Here is a 23,920-nt window from a genome sequence, read left to right on the forward strand (position 1 = left end):
ACAATGGTAGAACCTTCAGGAGACAGTGTTCCGTCACTCTACAGATCAGAGTGTAGGAGGCTTTTTCGTTCATAAAACATCAACACCTTTCACCTTTCACCTAGAAGTTTAGTTAACATGTTGTTAACGAGCTCTATGAGATGTCTCCAAACTGTGAAAGTATCATGTCCCCACTCCCATTACTTTTTAAATGGCAGGTGTGTAAAAACTGCAGGACTAGCACAATGGCTTTTCCCATTGACTCTTGAAGTGCCTTTCTGAAGAGGTCAGCACATCTTCCACAAGAGGTCCATTTGTGACTGAACCGTTTAACCTATACATTTCATTCAAAGACTGTTAGAAAGATCACACGTATGACTCCAATCTGTGAACAGGACCACCTGCAACTATCATTCTAGAAGTCTATTGTTCAGCTCTTCAATGCAATCTGATATTGTCTTGCTGAAATGTTTATGACAGCCAGCTGCTTGGCACAATGGTAAAGGTGCTGGATTGGAGATATGGAGGTTGTGAGTTTGAATCCCACTCGGACCAACTTAAAATACCATGTATGTAATTTAGTATATCCCCAATACGCGGAGCTACAACACTTTCAAGATGGCTGAATCCAAGATGGCTGAATTGTTTGGCCCATATCTTCTGACTGGGTGGATGGATTTTTTCCAACATTTCTTTTAGCTTTGTTTTCTCAATAGTAGTTTGTTTTTCATTTAGGGATAGAGATATAAAAAATAAAACTGCTCATCTCTGCCCCAAAAGGCAAGCCCACTTCCAGCATTTTCTGTGAGAATGCAATCTAGTTGTGATTGATGTTCAATTCTGATTGTCTGTATAATTCCTAAGAGAAGGTATTGTACAGACAATCAGAATTATACAGACACAAAGACTTGACACACCATCAAATGTATGCAATCGTTCACTAAGTGTCAATGTTGTCCATGTGCTCAACTGACAGCATGCACTGTCTGTATTTGTATTCTTTAGTAACATGCACCTATGTGATGTGGAACAAAACTGTATCTGTGAAAAGGATACATTTATGTCCCATAAAAGGGTATGCCCTTTGTGACAAGCTGTTTTATACCCCAGGGTAGTACATTTGTATCTTAAATTCAAATTCCATAGACCCAGAATTCACTTGTGTGTATGGTGTAGTGCTGACTATGGAAATAGTGAACTGATTAGATTAGCCTGTTGTGCAAAGGGCTTTTGTATCAATGATGTTTATTGATTTTATTGATGGGATGGATGTGGGTGTGTTGCGTGGGCGGCGATGAGAGAGTGACTAATCAGGGCCACCCCAGAATGAACAGCATTTCGACACCACACTACGCCACCGCGGTAGACTGGAAGTAGCAGAGAGGGAGATAAGCAAACACCTTCTCTCTCTCTCTCTCTCTCTCTCTCTCTCTCTCTCTCTCTCTCTCTCTCTCTCTCTCTCTCTCTCTCTCCGTCTCTTTTTCTGTCTTCTGAGGTGAAAGTCACACAGGTTTATATTTTCATAGATTGTGTGTGTGTGTGTGTGTGTGTGTGTGTGTGTGTGTGTGTGTGTGTGTGTGTGTGTGTGTGTGTGTGTGTGTGTGTGTGTGTGTAACTACTGAAAGACTAAAAGTAATGTACAAGAAAGCATAAAGGCTCAGAATTCTCAGGTGGGGATATTTGAGAGTGGCACATTTTCCTTCAATGTTTTCTCTCTAGACAGTATAAATAAAGGTGGTCCGCTTGTGGGTGTTTTGTAACCAAACGTCCAGCATGGAGTCTCCTTAAGGCATGCAACTGCCACAGGCATTCTTCTTTTCGTCTTCAAAGGTGTAGCTTAAATCTGCTTCGAACCATCTGACAAAATGTTAGTATTTATTTAGGAGGATTTTTTTCCCTGACATTGGACAGAGTTTGGATTAGGCCTACTGCCAGAGGTCTCACTTTAACAGTGCCAGATTCCAAAGATTCCAAATTATAAAAAGAACAATTATTAACGTGATGAAAGGTACATGACTGCACATAATGGACCTTGTACTTCCAGTCAGTCACTCTATGGTTAACTCCACTTCCATTGGGTTGGTGTAACGTGACGTCACTCTGTAACTGCGACGCGCAGGGCCTGGTCAGAGGAGTGTGAGGCACGCAAAGACCGCTAACCACCCGAAGTACAGAATCTCCTTGGTCAAGACAAATCTCACTAAAATGGGAAACGTTCAGGTTGGTATTATTATTTCCTCTACACGCTTCACTCAAATTAATTTAAATTGCGGAGCGGTTCGTCTTTGGGATGTATTGCGCATCATGGGTAGGATAGCTTTGGGTAGATTGAATGATACAGCTTAATTAGTCATCGAAAAGTTGAGCAGAGAAATAACTTCTCTCTAGCCTAATAGCTGGTTATGAACGCAAGAGAGATGTCAGATTTCTTAGACGTCAGTCTTATGAAGCGCTGTTACACATATTCTTCTGTCGATGTTGAGGGAATGTCTCGACGAGACGTTTTATTGCGTGTGCGTAAAATGCAAATGGACGGCATCTCTCATTCTTAAGTGAGTTTCTTAACATTTCTTTCACGAAATTGTCACACGCGAGGGCATAGGAGAAAAGAGAAGGAAACGGACCACTCCCCTGCGGAATTCGTCACAATCCCGTTAGCTGAGAGTAAACAGTGAATGAGTCTGCATCCGAAGGGGATTTGGGTGGAGAGGGAGCGGCGCAGACTGCGCAGTTGAGGTTTTCAGAGGGGCTAGTGGGGATTTGTGCAGTGTGTGCACCCTGCCTGTTTGGATAGCGGCAGCAGCTGTGTGTGTAGCCAGGAGAATTCCAGAGCCAATCTAGTCATTATGGACCAGAGAGACTCCGCCTACCATCCCCCATCTTCCCTTTGCTTTCATCGGCTGCACATTGCACTCAGATCAGAGGGACTTTTACATGGTGTGACCCTGAAATGACACAGGGAAAATATGTCACAATCCACAGTGATGTATGTAGTGTATGATGTATATAGTGTAGTGGGCAGCCGTGGCCTAGTGGTTAGAGAGTTGGTCTTCCAATCTAGGGGTTGCAGGTTCGAATCCCCCCTGACTTCTCCCTACATCTCCATCCATGGCTGAAGTGCCCTTGAGCAAGGCACCTAACCCCACATTGCTCCAGGGACTGTAACCAATACCCTGAAAAATAATAACTGTAAGTCGCTTTGAATAAATGAAAGCGTCAGCTAAGTGCAATGTAATGTAATGTAATGTAGTGTATGAGTCAGAGACACAGCTTTTACTTTAGCTTTTACCCCAAACTAATGTTATTTCAAGAGTTTTGCCATTGTGACCCTAATCACACACTCACACTAATATGGTGACACATGGAGAATATCATACCCACCATAATGCTGTGGAGTTTGATTCATTCATGTGCTGTTTGATAATATTCATTCCAAGGATAATGTCTAATTGTCTGTACTATTCTGTGTTGCTTCCTCCATCAGCCCACCATTGTTCCTTACGATGGATTTGACGTGATGGCTGACGTGAAGGCCATCCGCAAGGCCTGCAAGGGACTGGGTGAGTGAGTCAGTGGCTATCTTTAGTCTCCCGTTTGACCACAGTGGAATTTCTTAGTTGTATAGCTCTTGTTTGTAACGTGTCACTCTACAAAGGCGTTATCCCTCTATAACACCACAGTTATACAGCCTACACATTCATTGGTGTTTATCCTAATGGAATTTCTGAGGTGTGTACTACTTGTCGCCGTCACCAACGGTGTTATCCTCTTTATAACTCCACAGTTATACACATGTTCCTGGATGATTCACAGAGGATTTTCTTCGTCTTAGACTTCTTTTTGTTAACATGTTATTGGCCAATAGTGTTATTCCTCAATACACAAGTTCCTGAATGTTATGCTTGCTTACCCCAGTGGAATTTCTCAGTTGTATGTCACTCACCAAAGGCGTTGCCCATGTAGGCCTATAACTCCATAATAATAACACACAACACACATAATACTGATGGTTTCAGGAGCCAACGATCAACACTTGCATAGAATGTTAAGACACTGCCCCAGTTATACGGTAGGTTTGTTGTTACCAGAAAGGCAATGTTGAAATAGTATTGCATTACTGAAGCCTTTGTGTAATGCCATAGTAGTGCAGTACTATGGTAGTAATAGTTGAGCACTGGCGGAAACTCCTGGCTGGACAGGCTGAAACATTGTTTATTTCAATAATTCTGGCATTATGCATGTATGTATATTCCACAAATGGCAGAATGTTCCACTGGCAGAACTGTTCCCATTATTAGGAGGCAATATCTTTAGAATTTAACAGTTGGGTGCTGATCGCCACTCTCAAAGAGACATAGCAACATTTAAAGATTCAAATTGTGTTCTGAATTTTCCTGAATTCCACATGTCCAAAGTGGTGAAGAGTGTTCCTCCTCCATGTTTTCAGGCACGGATGAGAAGGCCATCATAGAGATCCTGGCCAACCGCTCAGCGGACCAGAGACAGGAGATCAAACAGGCCTACTTTGACAAGTATGACGATGTGAGTTTCCACAGGGCTCTCTCTCTCTCTCTGCACGTTTGTACAGTACTCTCAGTATCCTCTGGTAACCCACAACTGCATGATGATTTGAATTAACATCTGGCCCTGTCCCATCCACCTCCCTCGTCTGTCTGTCTGTCTGTCTGTCTGTCTGTCTGTCTGTCTGTCTGTCTGTCTGTCTGTCTGTTCACTGTAACTACTGTATATTCCTGCCTGTGTGTGTGTGTGTGTGTGTGTGTGTGTGTCTCTCTCTCTCTCTCCCTCTCTCTATCTCTATCTCTGTCTCTTGCTGTCTCTGTCTTTCTCTAACACTACTGCCTGCATGTCTGTCTCTAACCATGCAAGCTACTAAGTGAGTGTGTGCATATTTCTCTTTCCCGGCTTGTGTGCTGTTCAATCTCTCTCTCTCTCTCTCTCTTTCTCTCTCTCTCTCTCTCTCTCTCTCTGTCTCTCTCTCTCTCTCTCTCTCTCTCTCTCTCTCTCTCTCTCTCTCTCTCTCTGGGCTTCTTGCGTTGTCTCGTCTCACGTGTGCACTGCCTTGGTGTGAAGGAGCTGGTGGATGTCCTGAAGAGTGAGCTGTCGGGTAACTTTGAGAACGCCATCCTGGCCATGCTGGACCCGCCCCAGGTCTACCTGGTCAAGGAGCTGCGGAGGGCCATGAAGGGGGCCGGCACTGACGAGGACGTGCTGGTGGAGATACTCTGCACCTCCACCAATGCAGTGAGTACAAAATTTGACATACACCTATGAGTTTTCTGATAGTGGTGCGGACCCATGCCAGAATCAGAGTTCTGTCTTGAACATTCCAGCTGAGACTCTGTACTGTTTTTAAAGAGACTGCACTGACTTGCTCCAGATCCGTTTTGTTGCCACTAAAACAGATGTGTTTTTACAAGTTATATACACTGATATAGCCCAGATCTGTGAGACAGATCTAAAGCGATGCTGGACACACACACACACACACACACGCACGCACGCACACACACACACACACACACACACACACACACACACACACACACACACACACACACACACACACACACACACACACACACACACAGATTTACTTTGGCATGGATGACAAGGATGTACTGTTGGAGATCCTCTGCACCTCCTCCAATGCTGTGTTAGTGACAGACACACATGTACACACAAACACACACACACACACACACACACACACACACACACACACATACACCCACACACACACACACACACACCCTGTACTGTACCCTAATCCCCAAATACGATTACGCTACTGTTGGTACAGAAGTGCCCGAGGTTCAACTTAACAAAAACAGTATGTTTTTAACAGTATGTTCTTTAAAGTTCATTCATGTTTAGAAATCCAACTCTGATGTTGATTTTATTCCTGTTTTGTAGGACATTGCCATGTTCAAGGAGGTCTATTTCCAAGGTAAGTGCAAGTGTACATTTTTTCCTAGGAAATGCTCTGACTAGTAGGGCTGACATGCTGATTTGTGTTCATTTTAGCATTTTACATGTAATCAGCCTTTGATACTGAGTCACTTGAGTTCTGAGAAGCTGAAACGGATGGGCTTGGCTCTTCTCTCGTTTGCGACAAATTAATTATGTCATATTTTATTTTCTCTCTGCTGGGGGAACACCCATTCCTCTGGGACAATTCCACTCCAAAACATGTTCCCAGTCATCCTCATACACATTTCAGCAGTGTTAACTCAGCATTCGGACTGTCGATTTTAACACCCATAGTGTTGATACTACTCTCCAGGTGTTGAATTAACAGTGGAAAAAAATACTTTGCAGAATCTCTTTGTGATTTTAGCACATTATAGGAATTCCTCAGCTGTTGATGTGGTCACCCGATACGTGTCTGAATGATAGCATATGGGGCGAGGAATGTTGAGGCTCTGTTGATAGCCATGGTGTGCTTGCCAGCTTTTACAGATTGATAAATGTTTTAGTGGAAGATGACAGACTTGACAGTGTTGTAAAAACAGGAAACAAAACATACATGTGTAGAATATGAGGTCTACTGTCAATAGTAGTATATTGAGTTATGGAAATGGTCTCGGTGGAAGTCTAATGTTCATAGTAAAAATGCAGTGTTATTTAACACTACTCTGAGAATATATGTTCCCAATCGATTTATCAATGAATTGACACTTAGAGAGTTTAATTTAATGTTGTGTTAGTTAGAGCTTCTTCATGGTGTTAATTCAACACTCATTGAGTAGAATTTAACATTAATTTAATCAAATGGGACCTTACAATCTCAGAATAATGTTTAGTTAAGACTGTTTTAACTGTGTATTTGATTAATTTAAAAATGGAGTAAGTGTATACATCCCTAAGAACATAACTTTGCACTTTGTATAGCCTGTAATATCCGTGTATCTCTTTAAACAAACTCTGTATCTTTTTCCTCTGCCTTTCCGTAGTCCATGAACGGGATCTGGAGGCCGACATTGAGGGCGACACGAGTGGAGATGTCAGGAGACTGCTGACTCTTCTGTTGGAGGTACAGTAACAGACCCTGTGCGTGTGTGCATGCGCGTGCACGTGCACGTGGTATACAACAGAATGGCCTCCCAAAAAGTCCCTCTTTGTCAAATCACACAGTTGGGCCCTTTGTACAGGGATCAATTTCACCCTGAAACCATCGCCTGCCTGAACCCCCGCCTGCCTGCCTGACTGTTCACATCACACTACCAGCCCCACCATGCTGCATTCTCCTTTCCTCTCTGCTCCCCTCATCTCCTCCTCTCCTCTGCTCTCCTCTCCTCCTCTCTTGGCTCCCCTCCTCCTCGCCTTTCTTCTCCTTTCCTCTCCTTTCCTCTCCTCTCCTCTCTGCTCCTCTCCTCTCCGCTCCTCTCCGCTCCTCTCCTCTCCTCTCTCTTCCTGCCCTCACCATTCCTTTGTACCCTGGTTTCTGTGGCAGTAGGTCTTGGCTGGGGTCCAGATCTCTCCTCTTTGCCGGAGTGAATGAGTGAGTGAGGTATACAATAGCATGATTCACACAAGAGGGGCTGTGTTCCTCTTTGCAGCCCCTCTTACTGATACCCCATCACACTGAACACACACACACACACACACACACACACACACACACACACACACACACACACACACACACACACACACACACACACACACACACACACACACACACACACACACACACACACACACATTCTTACCCAATAACTTCATGGGGACTTGCAAATGGACTCCTATGCATACTGTAGAACTATATGCCTAACATGGACCTGTCCATAATGAAAGCTGTTAGCACTTGTAGTTTTACCAGCAACAATTCGATTACTTATGAAAACACCGACCAACCTGATAAAACTAGATTAGTGGGGCCCACAATGGACCGCTTTCCTGTTTCATGTGTTTCGTTTTCGACAAAATGCAGTGCACTTCTCTGCCTACATACCATTATATTGTTCTACATACCTCGCACCCCGCACAACAATGTCTGCTGACGGCTGCTTTTGATTACAATTAAGCTCTATTTCTGTCTGAGCCGCTCGGTCCAACCCAGAGTTGAATCCACCTGCTGCTGTTGCATGTTTGCTGTATAATGTAGCCACCCTGTGCAGGGCACAACGGAAATGGTCAATTTCAACATGGCTCCGCAAAGCTGTCAGAACTGATGTGTTAGGACCTTTATCAGCAGCATTCAGTGCCCCGCAATCAAAGGGCATGTACCGGACAGACACACACACACACACACACACCACCACCACCACCACCACCACACCCCCATAGTAACGGACTCCCTTCCCTTCCAGGGTACCAGAGATGAGGGCTATGAGGTGGATGAGGCCCTGGCAGAGCAAGACGCTGTCTCCATGTTTGAGGTACAGTATGGCCCTAGTATGATGAAGATTACATTACTTCCCATAACATTTAGCTCATGATTTTATCCAAAGCTACTACAGGGTATTGGTTACGGTTCCTGGAGCATTGTGGGGTTAGGTGCTTTGCTGAAGGGCACTTCAGTTTTGGACGGAGGTATAGGCCTCTGACCTTAAGACCCTAATCATTAGGCCACAGTTGCCCCATGATGCAGCAGATGTCTTCTGACAAGCTTTTCACGTCTGATATTTGGACTGTGTCAAGACAAAAATGTAAACAAACATTAAAATTACCCGGATCTCAGAAAGGAACAAAGAAACACAGTGTCATCAAGTACTGCTAAGTCAAGGGTAGTGTAAGCAATACAGCTGCATGTTGAAATTGACTGGAATTATCCTGTAATGCGTTAAGACACGGCCCCCATTATAAATTTACCACTAGATTGGCCATGATAAAATCGTTAAGTATTCTGTTCAATGTGTATTAAGTACAGTATTCTATTGGCAAAACACTGCACAATACTGTATGTCTGAGGGTTGTTGATGCACCAGATAGTGAACTACTGGAGCTCGGATGAAATCTCATTTTTTTTCCTTTTTCAACTTGATTTGATTTAACTCCCGCGTGGGTTTACCCTCCTTCTTGATCCACCTCTGCTGTGTCTTGTGCCTTGTGTGTAAATTCATTAAGTGTGTCTTGTGGCTTGTTGTGCCTTATGTAACCTGTCTGTGTTGGTGCCAGGCTGGGGAAGGCCGTTTCGGAACAGATGAGTCCACACTCAGCTACATCCTGGCCTCCAGGAACTACATTCAACTCCAGGCCACGTTCAAGGCCTACGAGCAGGTTTGTCCTCTACACCAGTAATTCTCTAAGTGTGGTCCGGGGACCACTGGTGGGCCGCGACAGAGTTCAGGTGGTCCGCGAGGGGATTTCAACTTTTCCATGACAAGCTAGCTGCAGGTTAACATTTGTAACATTATTACAAAGTTAAACATTGCTGAATTCATATTTTCACCACAATAAGGCAGGCTTGTAATGTGAATGAGTAAGTGATCTGCATCGAAATTAGCAGTGTCAAATTAGCACCCGTCAACTGTCAATTCACTTGACAGGTGGTCCCAGATTTTTTTTGTGGGGACAAGGTGGTCCTCGGTCTGAAAAAGTTTGAGAATCACTGCTCTACACATTCTTCCACCTCCCTGCAGTACTTTCCTGTGCTTGACAGCCAAAAGGGAAATTGAGAAGTCGCAAGAATCCCTGAAGGCCTTTTACATAAAACAAAACTTGAAACATTACAAAACAATAGAGTCATTGTGAAAATAACAAGCTGTCTGTTTCTTTTTTGCTTTCTTTCTGTTATCCTGTAGCTTTCTGGAACTGAGATATTGGATGCCATCGAGAATGAGACGTCTGGCACTCTGAAAGACTGCTACAAAGCGCTCGGTTGGTGATACGATCAATATTACATCCCTATTTATAAATGATTCAAAAAATTGAAACAGAATCAATAGCCCAGTCGCCAACACAACCACAGACAACAAAATGAATCTTAGTGGAACCTGTCCTAACGGGTGATTAGTATATGCATTGTTCTGCACCAGAATGAAGATGATAACACAGTGAATATTTTTAAATCACCTGGATTATATTTGTCTCTATATCTACATACAGTGGAATAAACACAATGAGCTAAGTATCCCTTCAAAAAAACATTGTTGAGCTAACGAAAAAATAAACAAAAGTTTTGGAGCTTAGATTACAACATTTCTAGTCGGTCCAAAGTATTGAATTAACACTGCAAAATGCACTGTGTACGTTAATACAAAGAGTAGTAGCCTGTAGTAACATACTGTATCAATGCGAAATTTAGGTCTGTGATGTATTCTCTGAGTTATAAGAAAGAGCACCTTAGTGACCATTGCTAAGTTGTCATCATCTTGTGTGTGGCGTTGTAGTGCGGTGTGCCAAGAACCCCCAGCTCTACTTTGCCCGCCGCCTCAACAAGGCCATGAAGGGAGCGGGCACTGACGAGGACACCCTCATACGCCTCATTGTCACCCGCTCCGAGGTACAGTGCAGCACACGCCTGTCAAATGACAACTTTCATCTATCATTCATCTCATCTCACTCTCTCTCTCTCTCTCTCTCTCTCTCTCTCTCTCTCTCTCTCTCTCTCTCTCTCTCTCTCTCTCTCTCTCTCTCTCTCTCTCTCTCTCTCTCTCTCTCTCTCGTCGATGCCCTTGGCTACATTTCTTTGTCTAAAATTACGTTAATAGGTTTTAACTATGTCTTTGACTACTTTATACTGCAATGTAAGTTGAAAATTCTACATTTGTTACTGTTACTAGGACTCATGGGTGTTTGTGCCAGATACAGAAAGTGAAAACCCTGGCTTCTTACACAGCTGACTTCACTTGAGTAAGCTGATCTGCCTGTTTATCTGGCTGTCCTATTCACTCCTATCAGCTGATTTAGATCTGGCTGTATCAAATTTGTGGCAGGGTTTTTCCTTTCATGTTTAGTGGCTTCGTCAATGCTTTCGGGCTGCACCGGTCGTTGACCTGGACACTATCAAATGCATTGTACTGGTACTTCAACCAAAATCGGGGCAATATTTGGCTACATGTTAACTATACTTAGTCACTTCATCCGTATGCTTCTTTTGTATCATTGTTTCACTGTGCATATGTATTTATTACGAAAGTGTTCAGACCCTGTCCCTGCTATATGGGTGTTGAAATGACTGTACCTGTATGTCATTGGTGTGTTGTTAATGTATTACTAAAGACTGCAATGTCATTGTAGTGTAATACAATGGTAGGTACGTTTTTTTTTTAGAATAGCAAAGTGTTACACTGGCTTACACATTGCAAGGCTTCAACACACCCATCTCTTGAATGTGCAAATTGACGTGGAGACCATCAACTGTTCAACCAGGCTGACTTTGTCTTCGTCTTTGACTGTAGATCGACCTGGAGACCATCAAAGACATGTACCTGGAGAAGTATGACGTGTCGCTGAAGGATGCCATCTGCGGAGAGTGCGGCGGTGACTTCAAGCGCCTCCTACTGGCCATCTGCCATTAAGGCAGGCGACGCACTGAAGAAGAGGAGGCTAGATGAAGACACTAGGGGCCCCTCCCAAAGGACCAGGGTGCCCTGGCTATGGAATTTAGGACATAACCAGCAGGACTAACTAACAAAATACTACTTCACTCACCCCCCCCTCACTCCCTAGAGGTCCTTCAGTCCTCAAGATCCTATTACTTGACATAATATGCTTTTAGTGGGGCGAGGCTGGGGGGAGAGAAAAAGAGAAGGGGAATGAGAGAAGGGTGAAATGGAGGAGAAGAAAAGTAAAGCAAGAAGTGGTTTACAAAGGTATAGAGATGGCTAAAGCAATCTGCATGTGGAAAGAGGGTGGGATGAGTACACTGGGACAAAAAGAGAAAGGGGATTGAAATCCACCAGAGCACACTTTCAAAAAAATGAGATTTGACATGTGAAATTGTTCTTCCCTTCTGTGTCTATCGAAACAAGTAATATGTAACCTCACAAACAACATCTTGAAGAGCAAACTCTCATGGTGTGGTGGGGTGTGGGACTTTTTTGTGGATGAAAAAAAACAACTGCTTTGAGATCTTGTCTCAAAAGCCCAGCAGTGAAGGCCAGTGCATAATAAATTGGAGTCTTGTGGCAGAGTCTTTCGCAAGCCAGTTGGACAGCACATTACTCTACACACAAGGGCGTCACCACGACTCTTCCCAACTATCTTGACTTCGTGCCACAGAAAATTGCATGCAGAATGCTCCATGTTAGAACACTCAGTAAAAAGATAATTCTGCATTTATCCCAAGAAAAACTAGTCATTTGTTTCAATTTGCTTACTCTAGTTACTTTGCTGTTATGGAAAGCAAGCCTATGCTAAGTAGCCTATAATGTGCCAGTATCTCTTACTCACCGCAAAACCCTCACAGAAAGCTTGTGACTGTTTGCTTGTTTGCTTGTGACCTTAGACTATAACAGTGATTCTCAAACTTTTCCCATCATTCCCCCCTTCGGAGGGTCTGGATGCTTCCGGCCCCCCTCAAGCAACAGCAGTACTCGTGCAGACTGATTTTATGATTGCTGTGCTGTGCAGAATCAAATAAATGGTGACTGGAGAGATAAAACAAAGAGGGACTGCAATTTCCTATATAACAATTAATAATATCATGTTTATACTTAAGTATATAATGCTTAAAACGTATTGGCTTATTGTCGAGACAGGAAAAAAATTGGGGGGGCAAAATCAGATGTCACACGCCCACCCTGTGATGCCTCCGCGCCCCCCCAGGGGGGCTTACACCCCACTTTGAGAATCACTGGACTATAAGGTGCACTTAACTAGTCTTACCATGTGAATGAAGTGATAATGTGAAGGAACACATGCATGAAGGACGAACTCCATATTGCTGTATGTTGTGCGAATTAGGGATCAGCTGCTGCTCATCAATTGGATGAACAATAATCAAACTTTTTAGCATTTGCATCATAGCAGTCATTAACGTGACTGTGTGCCTTTTGCCCAGTTTTGCAATCATCAACACAAATGGCAAGGTAACATGAAGTTAAGACAATGATTGGGGTTTTTAATGTTATCAAAACATGATGAAATGTATTGTTTGTTTGTTTTTTTACTCATGACTGATATTACCTTGTTTGCCACCCAATCTGTTAAACCTTTTTTGTATTGTGACACTAACAAACTCATTTATGAAAAAATATAGCAAATTATTTTAGATGTCTTAATATAACAGTGCTATAGAGATATTATGAAGATTGCATGGAGAATATTTATGATTTTAGTGAGAGGATTCCATATACATTTGTTATGACATCTGTCATAAGCCGAAGGTTTGTTACCAGTACAAATCATGTTTGTAGTCGTTGCCATTGAATTAGGCTATTACAAGATCATGGTCACTAAAAATATTCCTGTCTTTCATTGTGGCAGCTTGGTATTCCAACATGTGTCCTTTCAGTGTCTACTCACTAGGCAACTCATTTTCTGACAACTGACCTGGGACCAAATGGCATGTGCCTCAGTAAAAACCAAATCACTCAGAATTTAATAAAATCATGAATTACAACTTATTCTTGTTTTGCTGGATTTTTTCCCCATATACCCATTTCAGAGAATACAGCCTATGGGCTATGGCTTTGAAATTAGACGTTGCCTTGATGATGGCTCTGCCCTGATGTAGGCAGCAAGCTTATTAAGGTTTCTTCATCACTTCAAGTCCCAGCAGCCTCTGCTTCAACCAGTGCGCCACCTACTTCCCCAAAAACCCTATGACGTTCTGTGCTGCCATTGGCTTTTCGCTCTGTCACACAACACAACAGCGACCTCTCATTAAAGAATAAAGGCATGCGCCAAGCACAAAGAAAGCGGAAACGACCGCCCCCCATTTTAATTGTACATTTAAGTGATTTTGCGCTTGAGAAGGAACAGCTACCTTTGCCGCAGGGATACTTGTTATCATCAAAGCCAGAAACCCCTCAAGAACGCCGATAGCAGTCACCTTCTGACTACTTAAGTCCCATAACTTGAGAGTTGCAAAGGTAGGTGGGACGTGTGCTTCCTTCAAACCATTGCTGATCATGTGCGCACTCATGGTTGTTTTGCTGGTGATTACGCGCGCTCCTACCATCTTGGAGAGCAGGTCGTCGGTTCAGTAGCCTCTGGAGTAGGAACATGTCTATTGACAACTGTTTGCAAAATAGTTCGCTATGCCGATGTATGTTGCTTGTCTTCTTACAACAACTGGGGGACCATAATGTAGCCTAGACTGCATTATCGCTGCACTGAAATAAATGGGCTACAGTAATTGGCCAATGGAAAGCCATTGGTTATTCTCCATTAAGTGTTAATGGATTTCCATTAATAACCTTCCTTTGCCGCAGTGTATGAATCTTGCATGCAAGGGATCCGCAAGTGTGAGCTATTCTGTATGGCCCAGTGAACGCACGACGACTACATTTGAACGAATTTTTACACTTGTGGCACTGGTGTGAAGTTGGAGTATTCACATGGTAACAGACTACACTAGTGTATAACGTACACATTGTAGGAGGGCAAAGATAAGAAACCACAACACCACATCTGTTCAACAGAGCCTCTTCTTTAGCCAGTGCACCCCCTTGTGTCAGCTTCAGACGAAACGTGATGTTTATTTCTCGCGGAAGGATGTTTAATGCACGGGAAAACATCCGAGCCGAAAACATTCTGTATGGGAACATAAACACGTGAGCATTACACCGTGCATGTCTGGTTTCCCGTTTCCCCAGCCTTGCCCTCGCCTGGACATGGCCTCGCTGTGGCAGCAAGACGCCTCGGGTTTATATTCCCCCGGGGAGGAAATTGACTCCAGCTCAGTGCGACGAAAGGGGCGACCCCACGGCTCCAGCATGAAGCAGGAGTGCGACTTGGACCTTGGCCTGTGGGACAACGCCAACTCCGGCGCCACCAGCGAAGCAGAGCAGGACAGCACCCTGAGCAGTGGGGTGTCCAGTCAGAGAGGTTTCCCACCTGCCATATTCTTTTAAGTTTGTTGTTTTCAGAGGTGTCAAAAGTAAAAGTGAAAATGAATTTTTTTTCCCTTCCAACACAGCTAACTTTCTAATAACCAGTAGGCCTAGACCTAGAACTTGCCCTACGATCAGCTGACTGCCCTGGTTGGATCAAGTTTGTGGTGGGTTTTTTTAGGATTAGTGCTTTTCACTAACAACACAGTGGAGTAATTGGTGTAACGGCTATGTAATATCATGTGCTGATCTTGTAGGCCTACTTGCACTACAAATTTACTTTTTACCTTTACTTTTGACACCTTTGCCTGAGAATTAGCAGTATAACTTAGGTGTAGCGAGTGAATCACTTCTTAGTTGATAATTTGTTACCTTGGTTGATTATTTGCTCCTGGAATGTCTTCAGTAATGAAGTTGCCAGAATGACTTTCCAGCCAAGGGCCTCTCTCTCTCTCTCTCTCTCTCTCTCTCTCTCTCTCTCTCTCTCTCTCTCTCTCTCTCTCTCTCTCTCTCTCTCTCTCTCACCCCCCCCCCCAAGTATTCCAGCAATAAACTGAGTTCATAACACATTGCAAGACCATCATACTCTCTTGCTCTGCTTACCCTGCTTTAATTTGATGTTTTACATTATAATGGGCCCCAAATAGTTGGGTGGGGTATTTGGGTAGCTATAAAGGCTACACATTATACAGCCCATATTATTCAATTGTTTATGCCTGCTTGTGCATGCCCTGATGAAGGCGTATCCACATTTTAGGCATATTCGCGGCACTTTGTATATAGGGAAAGCCCTGGTTGCGGATGTGTGTGCACACAAATCCTATTCAATCCACTGATACAGTGATGTGCTATGAATTCGTTGCTGTAGAAACTGCCCTGTTAGGTTCAGTTAGCATACAGCATACATTGTAAAGATTGTACATTTGTACCGGAATTGTCAGGTTTTAATCCTAATGACACGTCAGTCATTACATGAAAAACACTTTGATGAAAAAATCGAGGAATACATTTTCTGGCTTTTGGTGCTGCCCAACGTTGTTGTATTCTCTCTGATTACACTAGAGGGCAGTCATGCTCCATAATACTCATCTGACAGAGAAGATAGTGACCTAATAAGGTAGTAGAAGAGTAAAGGAAAGTAAACACTTTGCTGTCTGTTTTGCTATAACTATGCGTCATCTGCGTATGTATTTTCTGTTTGACAGTCAGAGTCACTTAAGTACAGGCGCAGTGAGGGAGGCAGGCAGCTTCAAGCAGCACTCCAATCATGTACAGGTCCTTGTGAATAGTAAAGAGCCACTGCATGTAGTGGCAGGCAGCATATTAAAGCATAAACAGAGCCTGTGACTGTACTGATCGGTACAGCACTGTACAGTACAGAAGGTCTGTTCGGTTCGATACGAATGTTACAGGAGTTTTAGAAGTTAATTATATAAATGCTATTATTCTGTTGGAAAAAAAGTCTTGTTTAATAAACTCCATCTCCTGTTCTTGTCCCTATGCCTGCTCCCCAGCGGCCGCCCCCTCGCTGGAGGGTCTGCCTCCCAAGGTGATGATGAGCATCACGCGGATGCAGTGCCTGCTGCAGTGCAGAGAGGAGCGCATCCGGTACCTGGAGAGGCAGGTGGAGGACCTCCAGCAGGACCGCAACTTCCTGCGCTCGCAGATCGAGAACCTCACCAGCGTGCGACACTTGGCTGCCGCTGGCGTCGCTCCCTCTGTCTCTGCTACCGCCTCCATCTCTGCTCCTATTGCCGCGCCGACGCCTCCACCACGTAAGTTTGAGGCCGGGTGAGAGAGGAAGACGGTCTGACGGAAGTTCAGGTTGCTTTATGATGTCCTGGGCGAAAGCCGACTGTTGACTCCATCAAACAGTCTGGCGAAAGCTAAGAGGAATCAGCCTCTGTCGCAAAGGCCCTCGAGACATAGGTTCCCTACCCCTGGTTTATCTTATGAGCAGATCAGATGGCATATGATCAGAGGCAGGAAGGTGAAGGACTTGACCATACAAAAGAAACCCTTAGCCCTCCTTCTCACCAGTGTTGCCAGATGTGCAATAATTGTCGTATTTGTACCATAATTTTGTCCTCTGTACGATCAAAAACACATGATGTATGACAATTTCAGAGTTTTCATTCAGTTGCCTTAAAACAATAATTTGGTTCGTGTACGATAATCTCTTCCCCCCCTCCCAAAAAAACGGTAATGTTTGAGGTTTTGGCACGATAGTTCAGCATTTTCAATCTGGCAACACTGCATCCCACACCTTCCCCTCAATTCCTGACCTCTTTCTTCTCCTGACTGCACATTTTATGAGCAGTTCCCCATAGGGCTGCATGATTATGGAAAAGAATTCATAATCATTATTTGGATCAGAATTGAAATCATGATTATTCAACAACAATAATCAACTGACTTTTGTGCAGAACGTTATTTAAAATCACAAAATGAAATATTACCAAAAATGTATGATATGAGGGATGAACAAAATAAAACTGAATTGTAATACCTACTGTATGTAAAAGACAATAGCATGAAGCTTGGGCAGGCCTATAGATTTTCGGTCAGAGACACTAGCCCGTCGACATGTTCTGGCTTCAAGGATGCCCAATGGCAGGACACTATATTGGCCCCTGTGTGATCACGATTTTCAGTTTTTTATATCGTTGTACACAAAATCACTATTTTCGATTAATTGTGCATCCCTACTTCCCCATAGAGCGTGTTATCGTAAGTCCTAAACTCAGCCCATCCAGAGACGGTCTAATAGAATGAAAAGAATCTTTGCCCCATCCACCAGTTGTTGACTTCCTGGTCTGTTGCCTCTCCTCAGCCCCCATCCGGACCGCCAAGCCTCAGCACATGGAGGCCAAGCAGCGCAAGCGGAAGCAGCACGAGATGTCGGGCTCCAGCGAGTGCCATGACAGTGCCTCTGAGTTGTCCGTCTCCTCGGTTACCTCCGAGGACTACCAGTCCATCCGCAGGAGGAAGCCCCATCCCAAGGACCGCAGGAGGGGCAAGAAGGTGGCAAAGGACTTCTACAGAAAGAGAGGTAGCTTTCTGTCATTTCAGATGAAATGCACATAATGCTTGTCCATGGAATACAAGCAGTGCTTTTGGGTGTGTGTGGGAATGTTTCTTTCTGGTTTTCTTTCTTTCTTGGTTTCTTGGTTTAAATGCATTCTGGAATAGTCTCTGCACTTGAATACAAGCAGTTTTTTTGTGTGGCTGGGGGCAGAGATGGGACCAAGTCACTAATTTGCAAGTCGCAAGTAAGTCTCAAGTCCTTCCAATCAAGTCCGAGTCAAGTCACAAGTTACGACACATTTGACCAAGTCAAGTCCAAGTCCAAGTCGTGCCAAAGCCAAGTCAAGTCAAGTCCAAGTCCAAGTCGTGCCAAAGCCAAGTCAAGTCCAAGTCCAAGTCTTATTTTTTCCAAGTCATTAACAAGTCACCTTGTATTCTATGTGCAATATTGACAATTACCTTTGGTCATAAATTCATTACCTCTCCACACTGCTTTGCATGTCCCCCTTCGCCAGCCCCAATGGTATACTATGATTTCAGTTTTTTGAGCATGGTTCGGCATTGGTTTTTGGTTTTACTAGGTTTAACTATAAATTGAACCATGGTTTTACTCTGAAAACTAACCATGGTTTTACCACGGTTTATAATTATTCATTAAATTACTTTTATCTTTTATCCAACACATATATTGGTGACAGTCCTTTGAGCAATATGGGGTTAGGTGCCTTGCTCAAGGGCACTTCAGTCATGGATGGAGATGTAGGAAGAGGTGGGTTTAAGGGTGGGATTCAAACCTGCAACTCTGTGATCTCCAGCCCAACTCCCTAACCATTACAGCATGGCTGCAGACAAGCTTTCATGTTTGTTTGGGTGACCATGCAACCCACACTTGATCATATATATTTTTTAGCATGGTTTTTGACTATGGTTGAAGGTAAATCATTTATTTTTTCTTTCTTTCATGCATTTTTTTCACACACAAAATGCAAAAATATATATATATTCATTGACTTGGAGCACAATTGCAAGTCATTGCAAGCTAAAACTGTCAAGTCAAGTCTCAAGTCAATAGCGTACAAGTCGAGTCAAGTCACAAGTCATTCCTAATATTGGCAAGTCAAGTCTCAAGTCGAGTCATTTGTGACTCAAGTCACAAGTCAGTCCGAGTCACAAGTCACAAGTCCACATCTCTGGCTGGGGGTCATACTTTCTCTGGCTTTCTTGCTTTCTTTCTATATTTCTGGCTTTCTTTCTTTATTGGTTTCTTGGTCTAAATGCATTCTGGAACAGTCTGCATAAATACCAGTGAAAAGACCTTTGGACTTGAAATGTACTGTTTGGAATGCACTGTACCAAAAGTAAGCTGTGTGACTCTTTTGTTGTTGTCCTCTAGCCATTTTGCATTTGTCACAGAAAGTTTAATCAATAGCTGCAATCATAACCTTGTTTTCAGTTTTTCAGTGTGTGGAGCTAAAGTGGGGGGAGGAGATATCGACTCGACTCCTAATAATGAAAAACGCAGCTAAACGGATTGATCTCAGTTCTTTATTTCATGAGCAGTATTGAGTTTTATCTGGCTGCAATTTCACACATTTTCAGTAATGACCTTTAGAAGAGGAGAGATATTGTCAAGTGAATGTTGATGGTAAAAGAAAAAAAAAATGAAGCAAATCAAGTCTGAATAATTAACTGGCCCAAACAAATAGCTTTGAAATGAACTTCAGATCTCGACCCCAACACTGATATTCAACCCAGAAGAAATTATCTGCATGCATAACATTTCTGAAATGTTAACAAGATTGGCCCCACGTAAATGAAATACAACCAGCCGGGTTATCGCATTTAATGAGTGCAGTTGATCTTACAAACCAAGTTGCCTATATCAGATGTGGGGACATAAATTACAGTATGTTGCAGCATGTGATTGACGGGCACCTTTGATCAGGGATTTTATACCGTATTTAGAGCTCTCTTACCTATACATGGGTTCTCAATTTTTGTTTTCCCCTGGCTGCCCGACCCTGGCTGTGCACAGCGCAACATGATTGTTGGAAATTTAGCTCACATTGGTTGGCTGCCAGTGTCTTGCCCCTCCTCACAACACCTTGTTTATAAACAAAAAACACCCATGCTAATGTTCCATTCCTCTGGTGTAATACCCTCCACAACCACCAGGGCACAGTACATCATCCAGGCAGGCAGAGAGAGATGTATGTAAATACCTGTAGCCTATATACCACTCTGCAGGCAGGGAGTTTACTGTATGTATGTAGGTCTCTATTACATCTACTCACTCCTTTCCTCTCTTACACCTTAATACCTTTAACAGTTTTCAAAGTCACCCCCTGAAAAAAAGGTTTTCCTCTCCGCTGGTGTGTTGTAAGGCCCCTCCGCAACCACCAGGGTGCAGTATGCTACCTAGGCAGGATTTTTTTTACTTCCATAGACATATACTGTATATGCTGTCTATGTTCACATCTATATACATCTACTTATGTCCAGAGACAGTGGAGAAAGTAGAGGTGATTCAAGCCTGTTCAAAATAAATGGAGTTCCCTTAGCGCAACCACCAGGGTGTAGTATACCACCTAGGCAGGAGTTTTACTCTATTCACATCCATAGACATCATAAATGTACCGATAAATGATATCAGCTATGTTCACATCTCTATTACATTTACTTACTGTTTGTCTCCTTTCCTGTGTTGTAATACCCTCCACAGCCACCGGGGTGCAGTACGTCATCCAGCGCTACAGGCAGGTGCTGGCGGCCTACAACAAGACGAAGAACATGAGCGTTGCCTTCCGGCACTATGGCATCGACCGCAACACCATCGCCAACACGGCGCCCATCGCCGAGCTGCACCTGGCTGCCAAGGACGCGCTGCCCCTAGTGGGCATGTTCAGGCCGCGCGAGGACACGCTGGTCAACTACGCGCAGCGCTGCGCACTTGTCATCGAGTCGGACCTGGGCCTGTTCAGGAAGATCGAGCAGATGAAGGCCACGGGCGAACTGCTGCCCATCTCCGGCAAGAGGAGGACTGCCATGCCTATGATGGCCGGACACGAAATACTGGAGATGAAAGTGCCGGTATGATGAGGCCTGGTTTTTTTGTTTGTTTGTTTTTTCACTTTTCTTTGTTTTATTCTTGCTGCCCATCTCAGTCAATAGGAGGACTGCCATAACCATGCTGGCCGGACATGATATACTGGAGTCGGTATGAGGCCATTTTTGTTTTTCAATTTTGTTTTGTTTTCCAAGTGGAGATATGTAGTTAGCAAACGGATACGTTTTTATTTTGAAGAGGTACAGATATACTATTTTATATGGGGAAAAAAAACTATTTGCCAGCAAAAGGCAATAAGTGGCGAGATGTGGTTAGCTATCGGATTGGATTGTTTTTTGTATTTTTCAGATACCATGACCATTTACATGGAAAAAAGCTATAATCAGAGTTAGTTTCTGTGTTGTTATACTGTGTACCTTGAAAGAATGCCACTTTTGAAAAAAATGTTTGTATGGATGTTCAAAGAGGAACTGCATGTTTTCCATCAGTATGCTGGAGTTGAAATAAAATGCACAGGTTAACAAGAGCAGTGACAGAAACATCATCAAAATGACAATAGTGTTACTGGGTCAATGACGTTTTAGAAGTAGCACACCTCATGGTGGTGCGACTACAGCTAATGCCACTATTGGTGACATTTTGTTGTTGTTTTTAGTGGATTATGTAACATGCATAGTCATTGCAGTACTTTAATTACCAATTTCCAGTTAATTTATGGACATGAGCTGTTGTTGTACCACCTGACGTCTAAGCCCAAAACAATGTCATTGACTACTGTTCTCAGGCTGAGTATTTAACCAACTATAGTTTGGTTCATGTCACAAACCAGCTGTCTAGATCCTGAACGCTCAGACTTGGGACGGGAGATTAGGTTTGGGCATTGTTTTCTGTTGGCCTAAACGCGCCTTTACAAAGTGACATCCAGCTGTTAATCTTTCTTTTGTTTATATTTTTGTTCTCAACATTTCAAAGTCACTTTTTTACCTTATGGGTTATTGTCACTTTCATTGTATTATGTGGTATGTATGTGGAATCTCAGTTCTGGACTGTCGAGTATCTGGCCGTGCACTGGCAGTCATGCTTTGGGAAAATGTTGGTGGCGGTTTGCAATAGGCCTTTCTTTGTTCTGCATAGTTTTTCGGTTGACTTTTCATATGGCCATCATAAGCATACTAAATGTTGACGTATTTACATTGAATAAATATTCAACATGTAAAGGTGTAAATACTAGTTTTGTTTCCACAGTGTGACCTAGTATCTTCAGATAATAAACAATGTCAAGTCTGCGTTGAACCATGAAAATATGTTGCACGTCTAAGTAAAAATGACTGAACTTTACCCAAATACACAATATGTACAGGATTCAGAAAAAAAACCTTGACTATTCCCCAGTTCTTTAGGCAAGCTGTCGTAGTAATCTCTTCTCATTCTGATCTAAGCGCTGATGCCCCAGTCAATGCCGTACTATAGTGTCACAGATTGTTTGTAGTACACCCATCTCTCTTAATTGTCATTGTCGTCTTGTGAGGCGTGGAGAAGGTGTCAGATGGGGTGGGGATATTTTTAGGCTTGTCTGTTTGACCGATGGCTGTGCTGGGCTCCACTGACAGATGGCACAGGATGCGTGGACATCCTTGGTTGGCGCTAAGTGACAGAGAGTCTCTCTCTCTCTCTCTCTCTTTCTGCCCCCCTGCCTGCCTTGACTGCTTTGCCTTGCCTTGCTGCCCGCATTGCCCTGCTGTTTGTTTGTGCAAGTTCAGCTACAAATGGCTCACTGGGGGGATTGTACTGTAGTGACAGCAGGCCAGGCGGAAGGGGTTTGTGTTGCTGTGTTAATGGACCATCTTTGTTTTTGCTACAAGGAGGAGAGCGGGAGACAGAGAGTTTATGCTGACATATCTAACTACTATCTTCTTTGAACTCATCCCCCCCATCATTTAAATAATTTGTAAATCGCTTTGGACAAAGACAGACACACACACACACCTGTCCTTTGCCTCAGTTTATCTCTTCTCGTAAAGGAGGCATGTGCGTGCGTGCGTGTGTGCGTGTGTGTGTGTGTGTGTGTGTGTGTCCAAAGCGATTTACCATTTTTGAAAGTACAGAATATTATTTTCAGTCCCAGGAACAATGTGGAGTTAGGACCTGAAGACATGGATGAGGGGAGGCCACTGACTTGAGCACAATCCTTTATATTGGTGACACATATTGACAATCTTTGGTATGAGCTGAGAAGATCATTGTTGTGGGTAGGAAGTGTGAATGGAGGAGAGGATGATGAAAACCCCAGTGATGAGAGCCTCTTGCCCTGGGCTCAACTCCAACCAGCTGATAATGTACTGTATAATGGGTTGAACTGAAGATGAGATGGGGTGGTAGGTTGGTGAACGTGCTCCATCAGAGAGGGGGGGGGGGGGGGTTGTAGCATTGTCGCATGTGTCTTGCATCGTTCTTTAAATAAAATAAATCCTTCTTTTAAATGATTGCAATGAGTAATGCATCATAAGCAATGCTTTTTCGCCCTTTCACAGAGATTCTGTCATGACCTTCTAGTCACCTAAATTGTAAAGAGAGATACTTTGTAATGCCATTGCAATGTTGTTATGATGTACTTGAATTGTTTCAGCAAAGAATGAAAGCCCTGTTTACCAGCCCATTAGTGCTAACAGGCTACACATCGACTAGGACATTGGTCAGAAGTGTCTGAGACATAGACATGTATACATTACATTACATTACATTTCACTTAGCTGACGCTTTCATTTGTTCAAAGCGACTTACAACTATTATTTTTCAGGGTGTTGGTTACAGTCCCTGGAGCAATGTGGGGTTAAGTGCCTTGCTCAAGGGCACTTCAGCCATGGATGGAGATGTAGGGAGA

At 43.4% G+C, this 23,920-nt stretch overlaps 2 protein-coding genes across 3 annotated transcripts; both read left to right on the forward strand.

The window, feature by feature from the left end:
* Window positions 1-2,094: 2,094 nt before the first annotated feature.
* anxa13 (annexin A13) lies at window positions 2,095-13,514 on the forward strand. 2 transcript variants are annotated; one of them, XM_063206948.1, is made up of 11 exons: window positions 2,095-2,199; window positions 3,464-3,539; window positions 4,427-4,521; window positions 5,071-5,241; window positions 5,914-5,947; window positions 6,954-7,033; window positions 8,313-8,381; window positions 9,121-9,222; window positions 9,747-9,822; window positions 10,335-10,447; window positions 11,346-13,514. In XM_063206948.1, exons 1-11 carry the CDS (start codon window positions 2,185-2,187, stop codon window positions 11,463-11,465), a joined length of 951 nt encoding a protein of 316 aa, XP_063063018.1. In that variant the 5' UTR covers window positions 2,095-2,184; the 3' UTR covers window positions 11,466-13,514. The 2 variants fall into 2 exon arrangements, with proteins under 2 accessions (XP_063063018.1, XP_063063019.1); XM_063206949.1 differs by having other exon boundaries at window positions 5,074-5,241.
* Window positions 13,515-13,796: 282 nt separating this feature from the next.
* zgc:174877 (uncharacterized protein LOC570025 homolog) lies at window positions 13,797-22,264 on the forward strand. The gene is made up of 5 exons (XM_063206950.1): window positions 13,797-13,982; window positions 14,709-14,940; window positions 16,460-16,720; window positions 17,779-17,997; window positions 20,695-22,264. Exons 2-5 carry the CDS (start codon window positions 14,727-14,729, stop codon window positions 21,066-21,068), a joined length of 1,068 nt encoding a protein of 355 aa, XP_063063020.1. The 5' UTR covers window positions 13,797-13,982; window positions 14,709-14,726; the 3' UTR covers window positions 21,069-22,264.
* The last annotated feature ends 1,656 nt before the right edge of the window (window positions 22,265-23,920 follow it).

Source organism: Engraulis encrasicolus, chromosome 9, assembly GCF_034702125.1.
Source record: "Engraulis encrasicolus isolate BLACKSEA-1 chromosome 9, IST_EnEncr_1.0, whole genome shotgun sequence".
NCBI classification, from domain to species: Eukaryota; Metazoa; Chordata; class Actinopteri; order Clupeiformes; family Engraulidae; genus Engraulis; species Engraulis encrasicolus.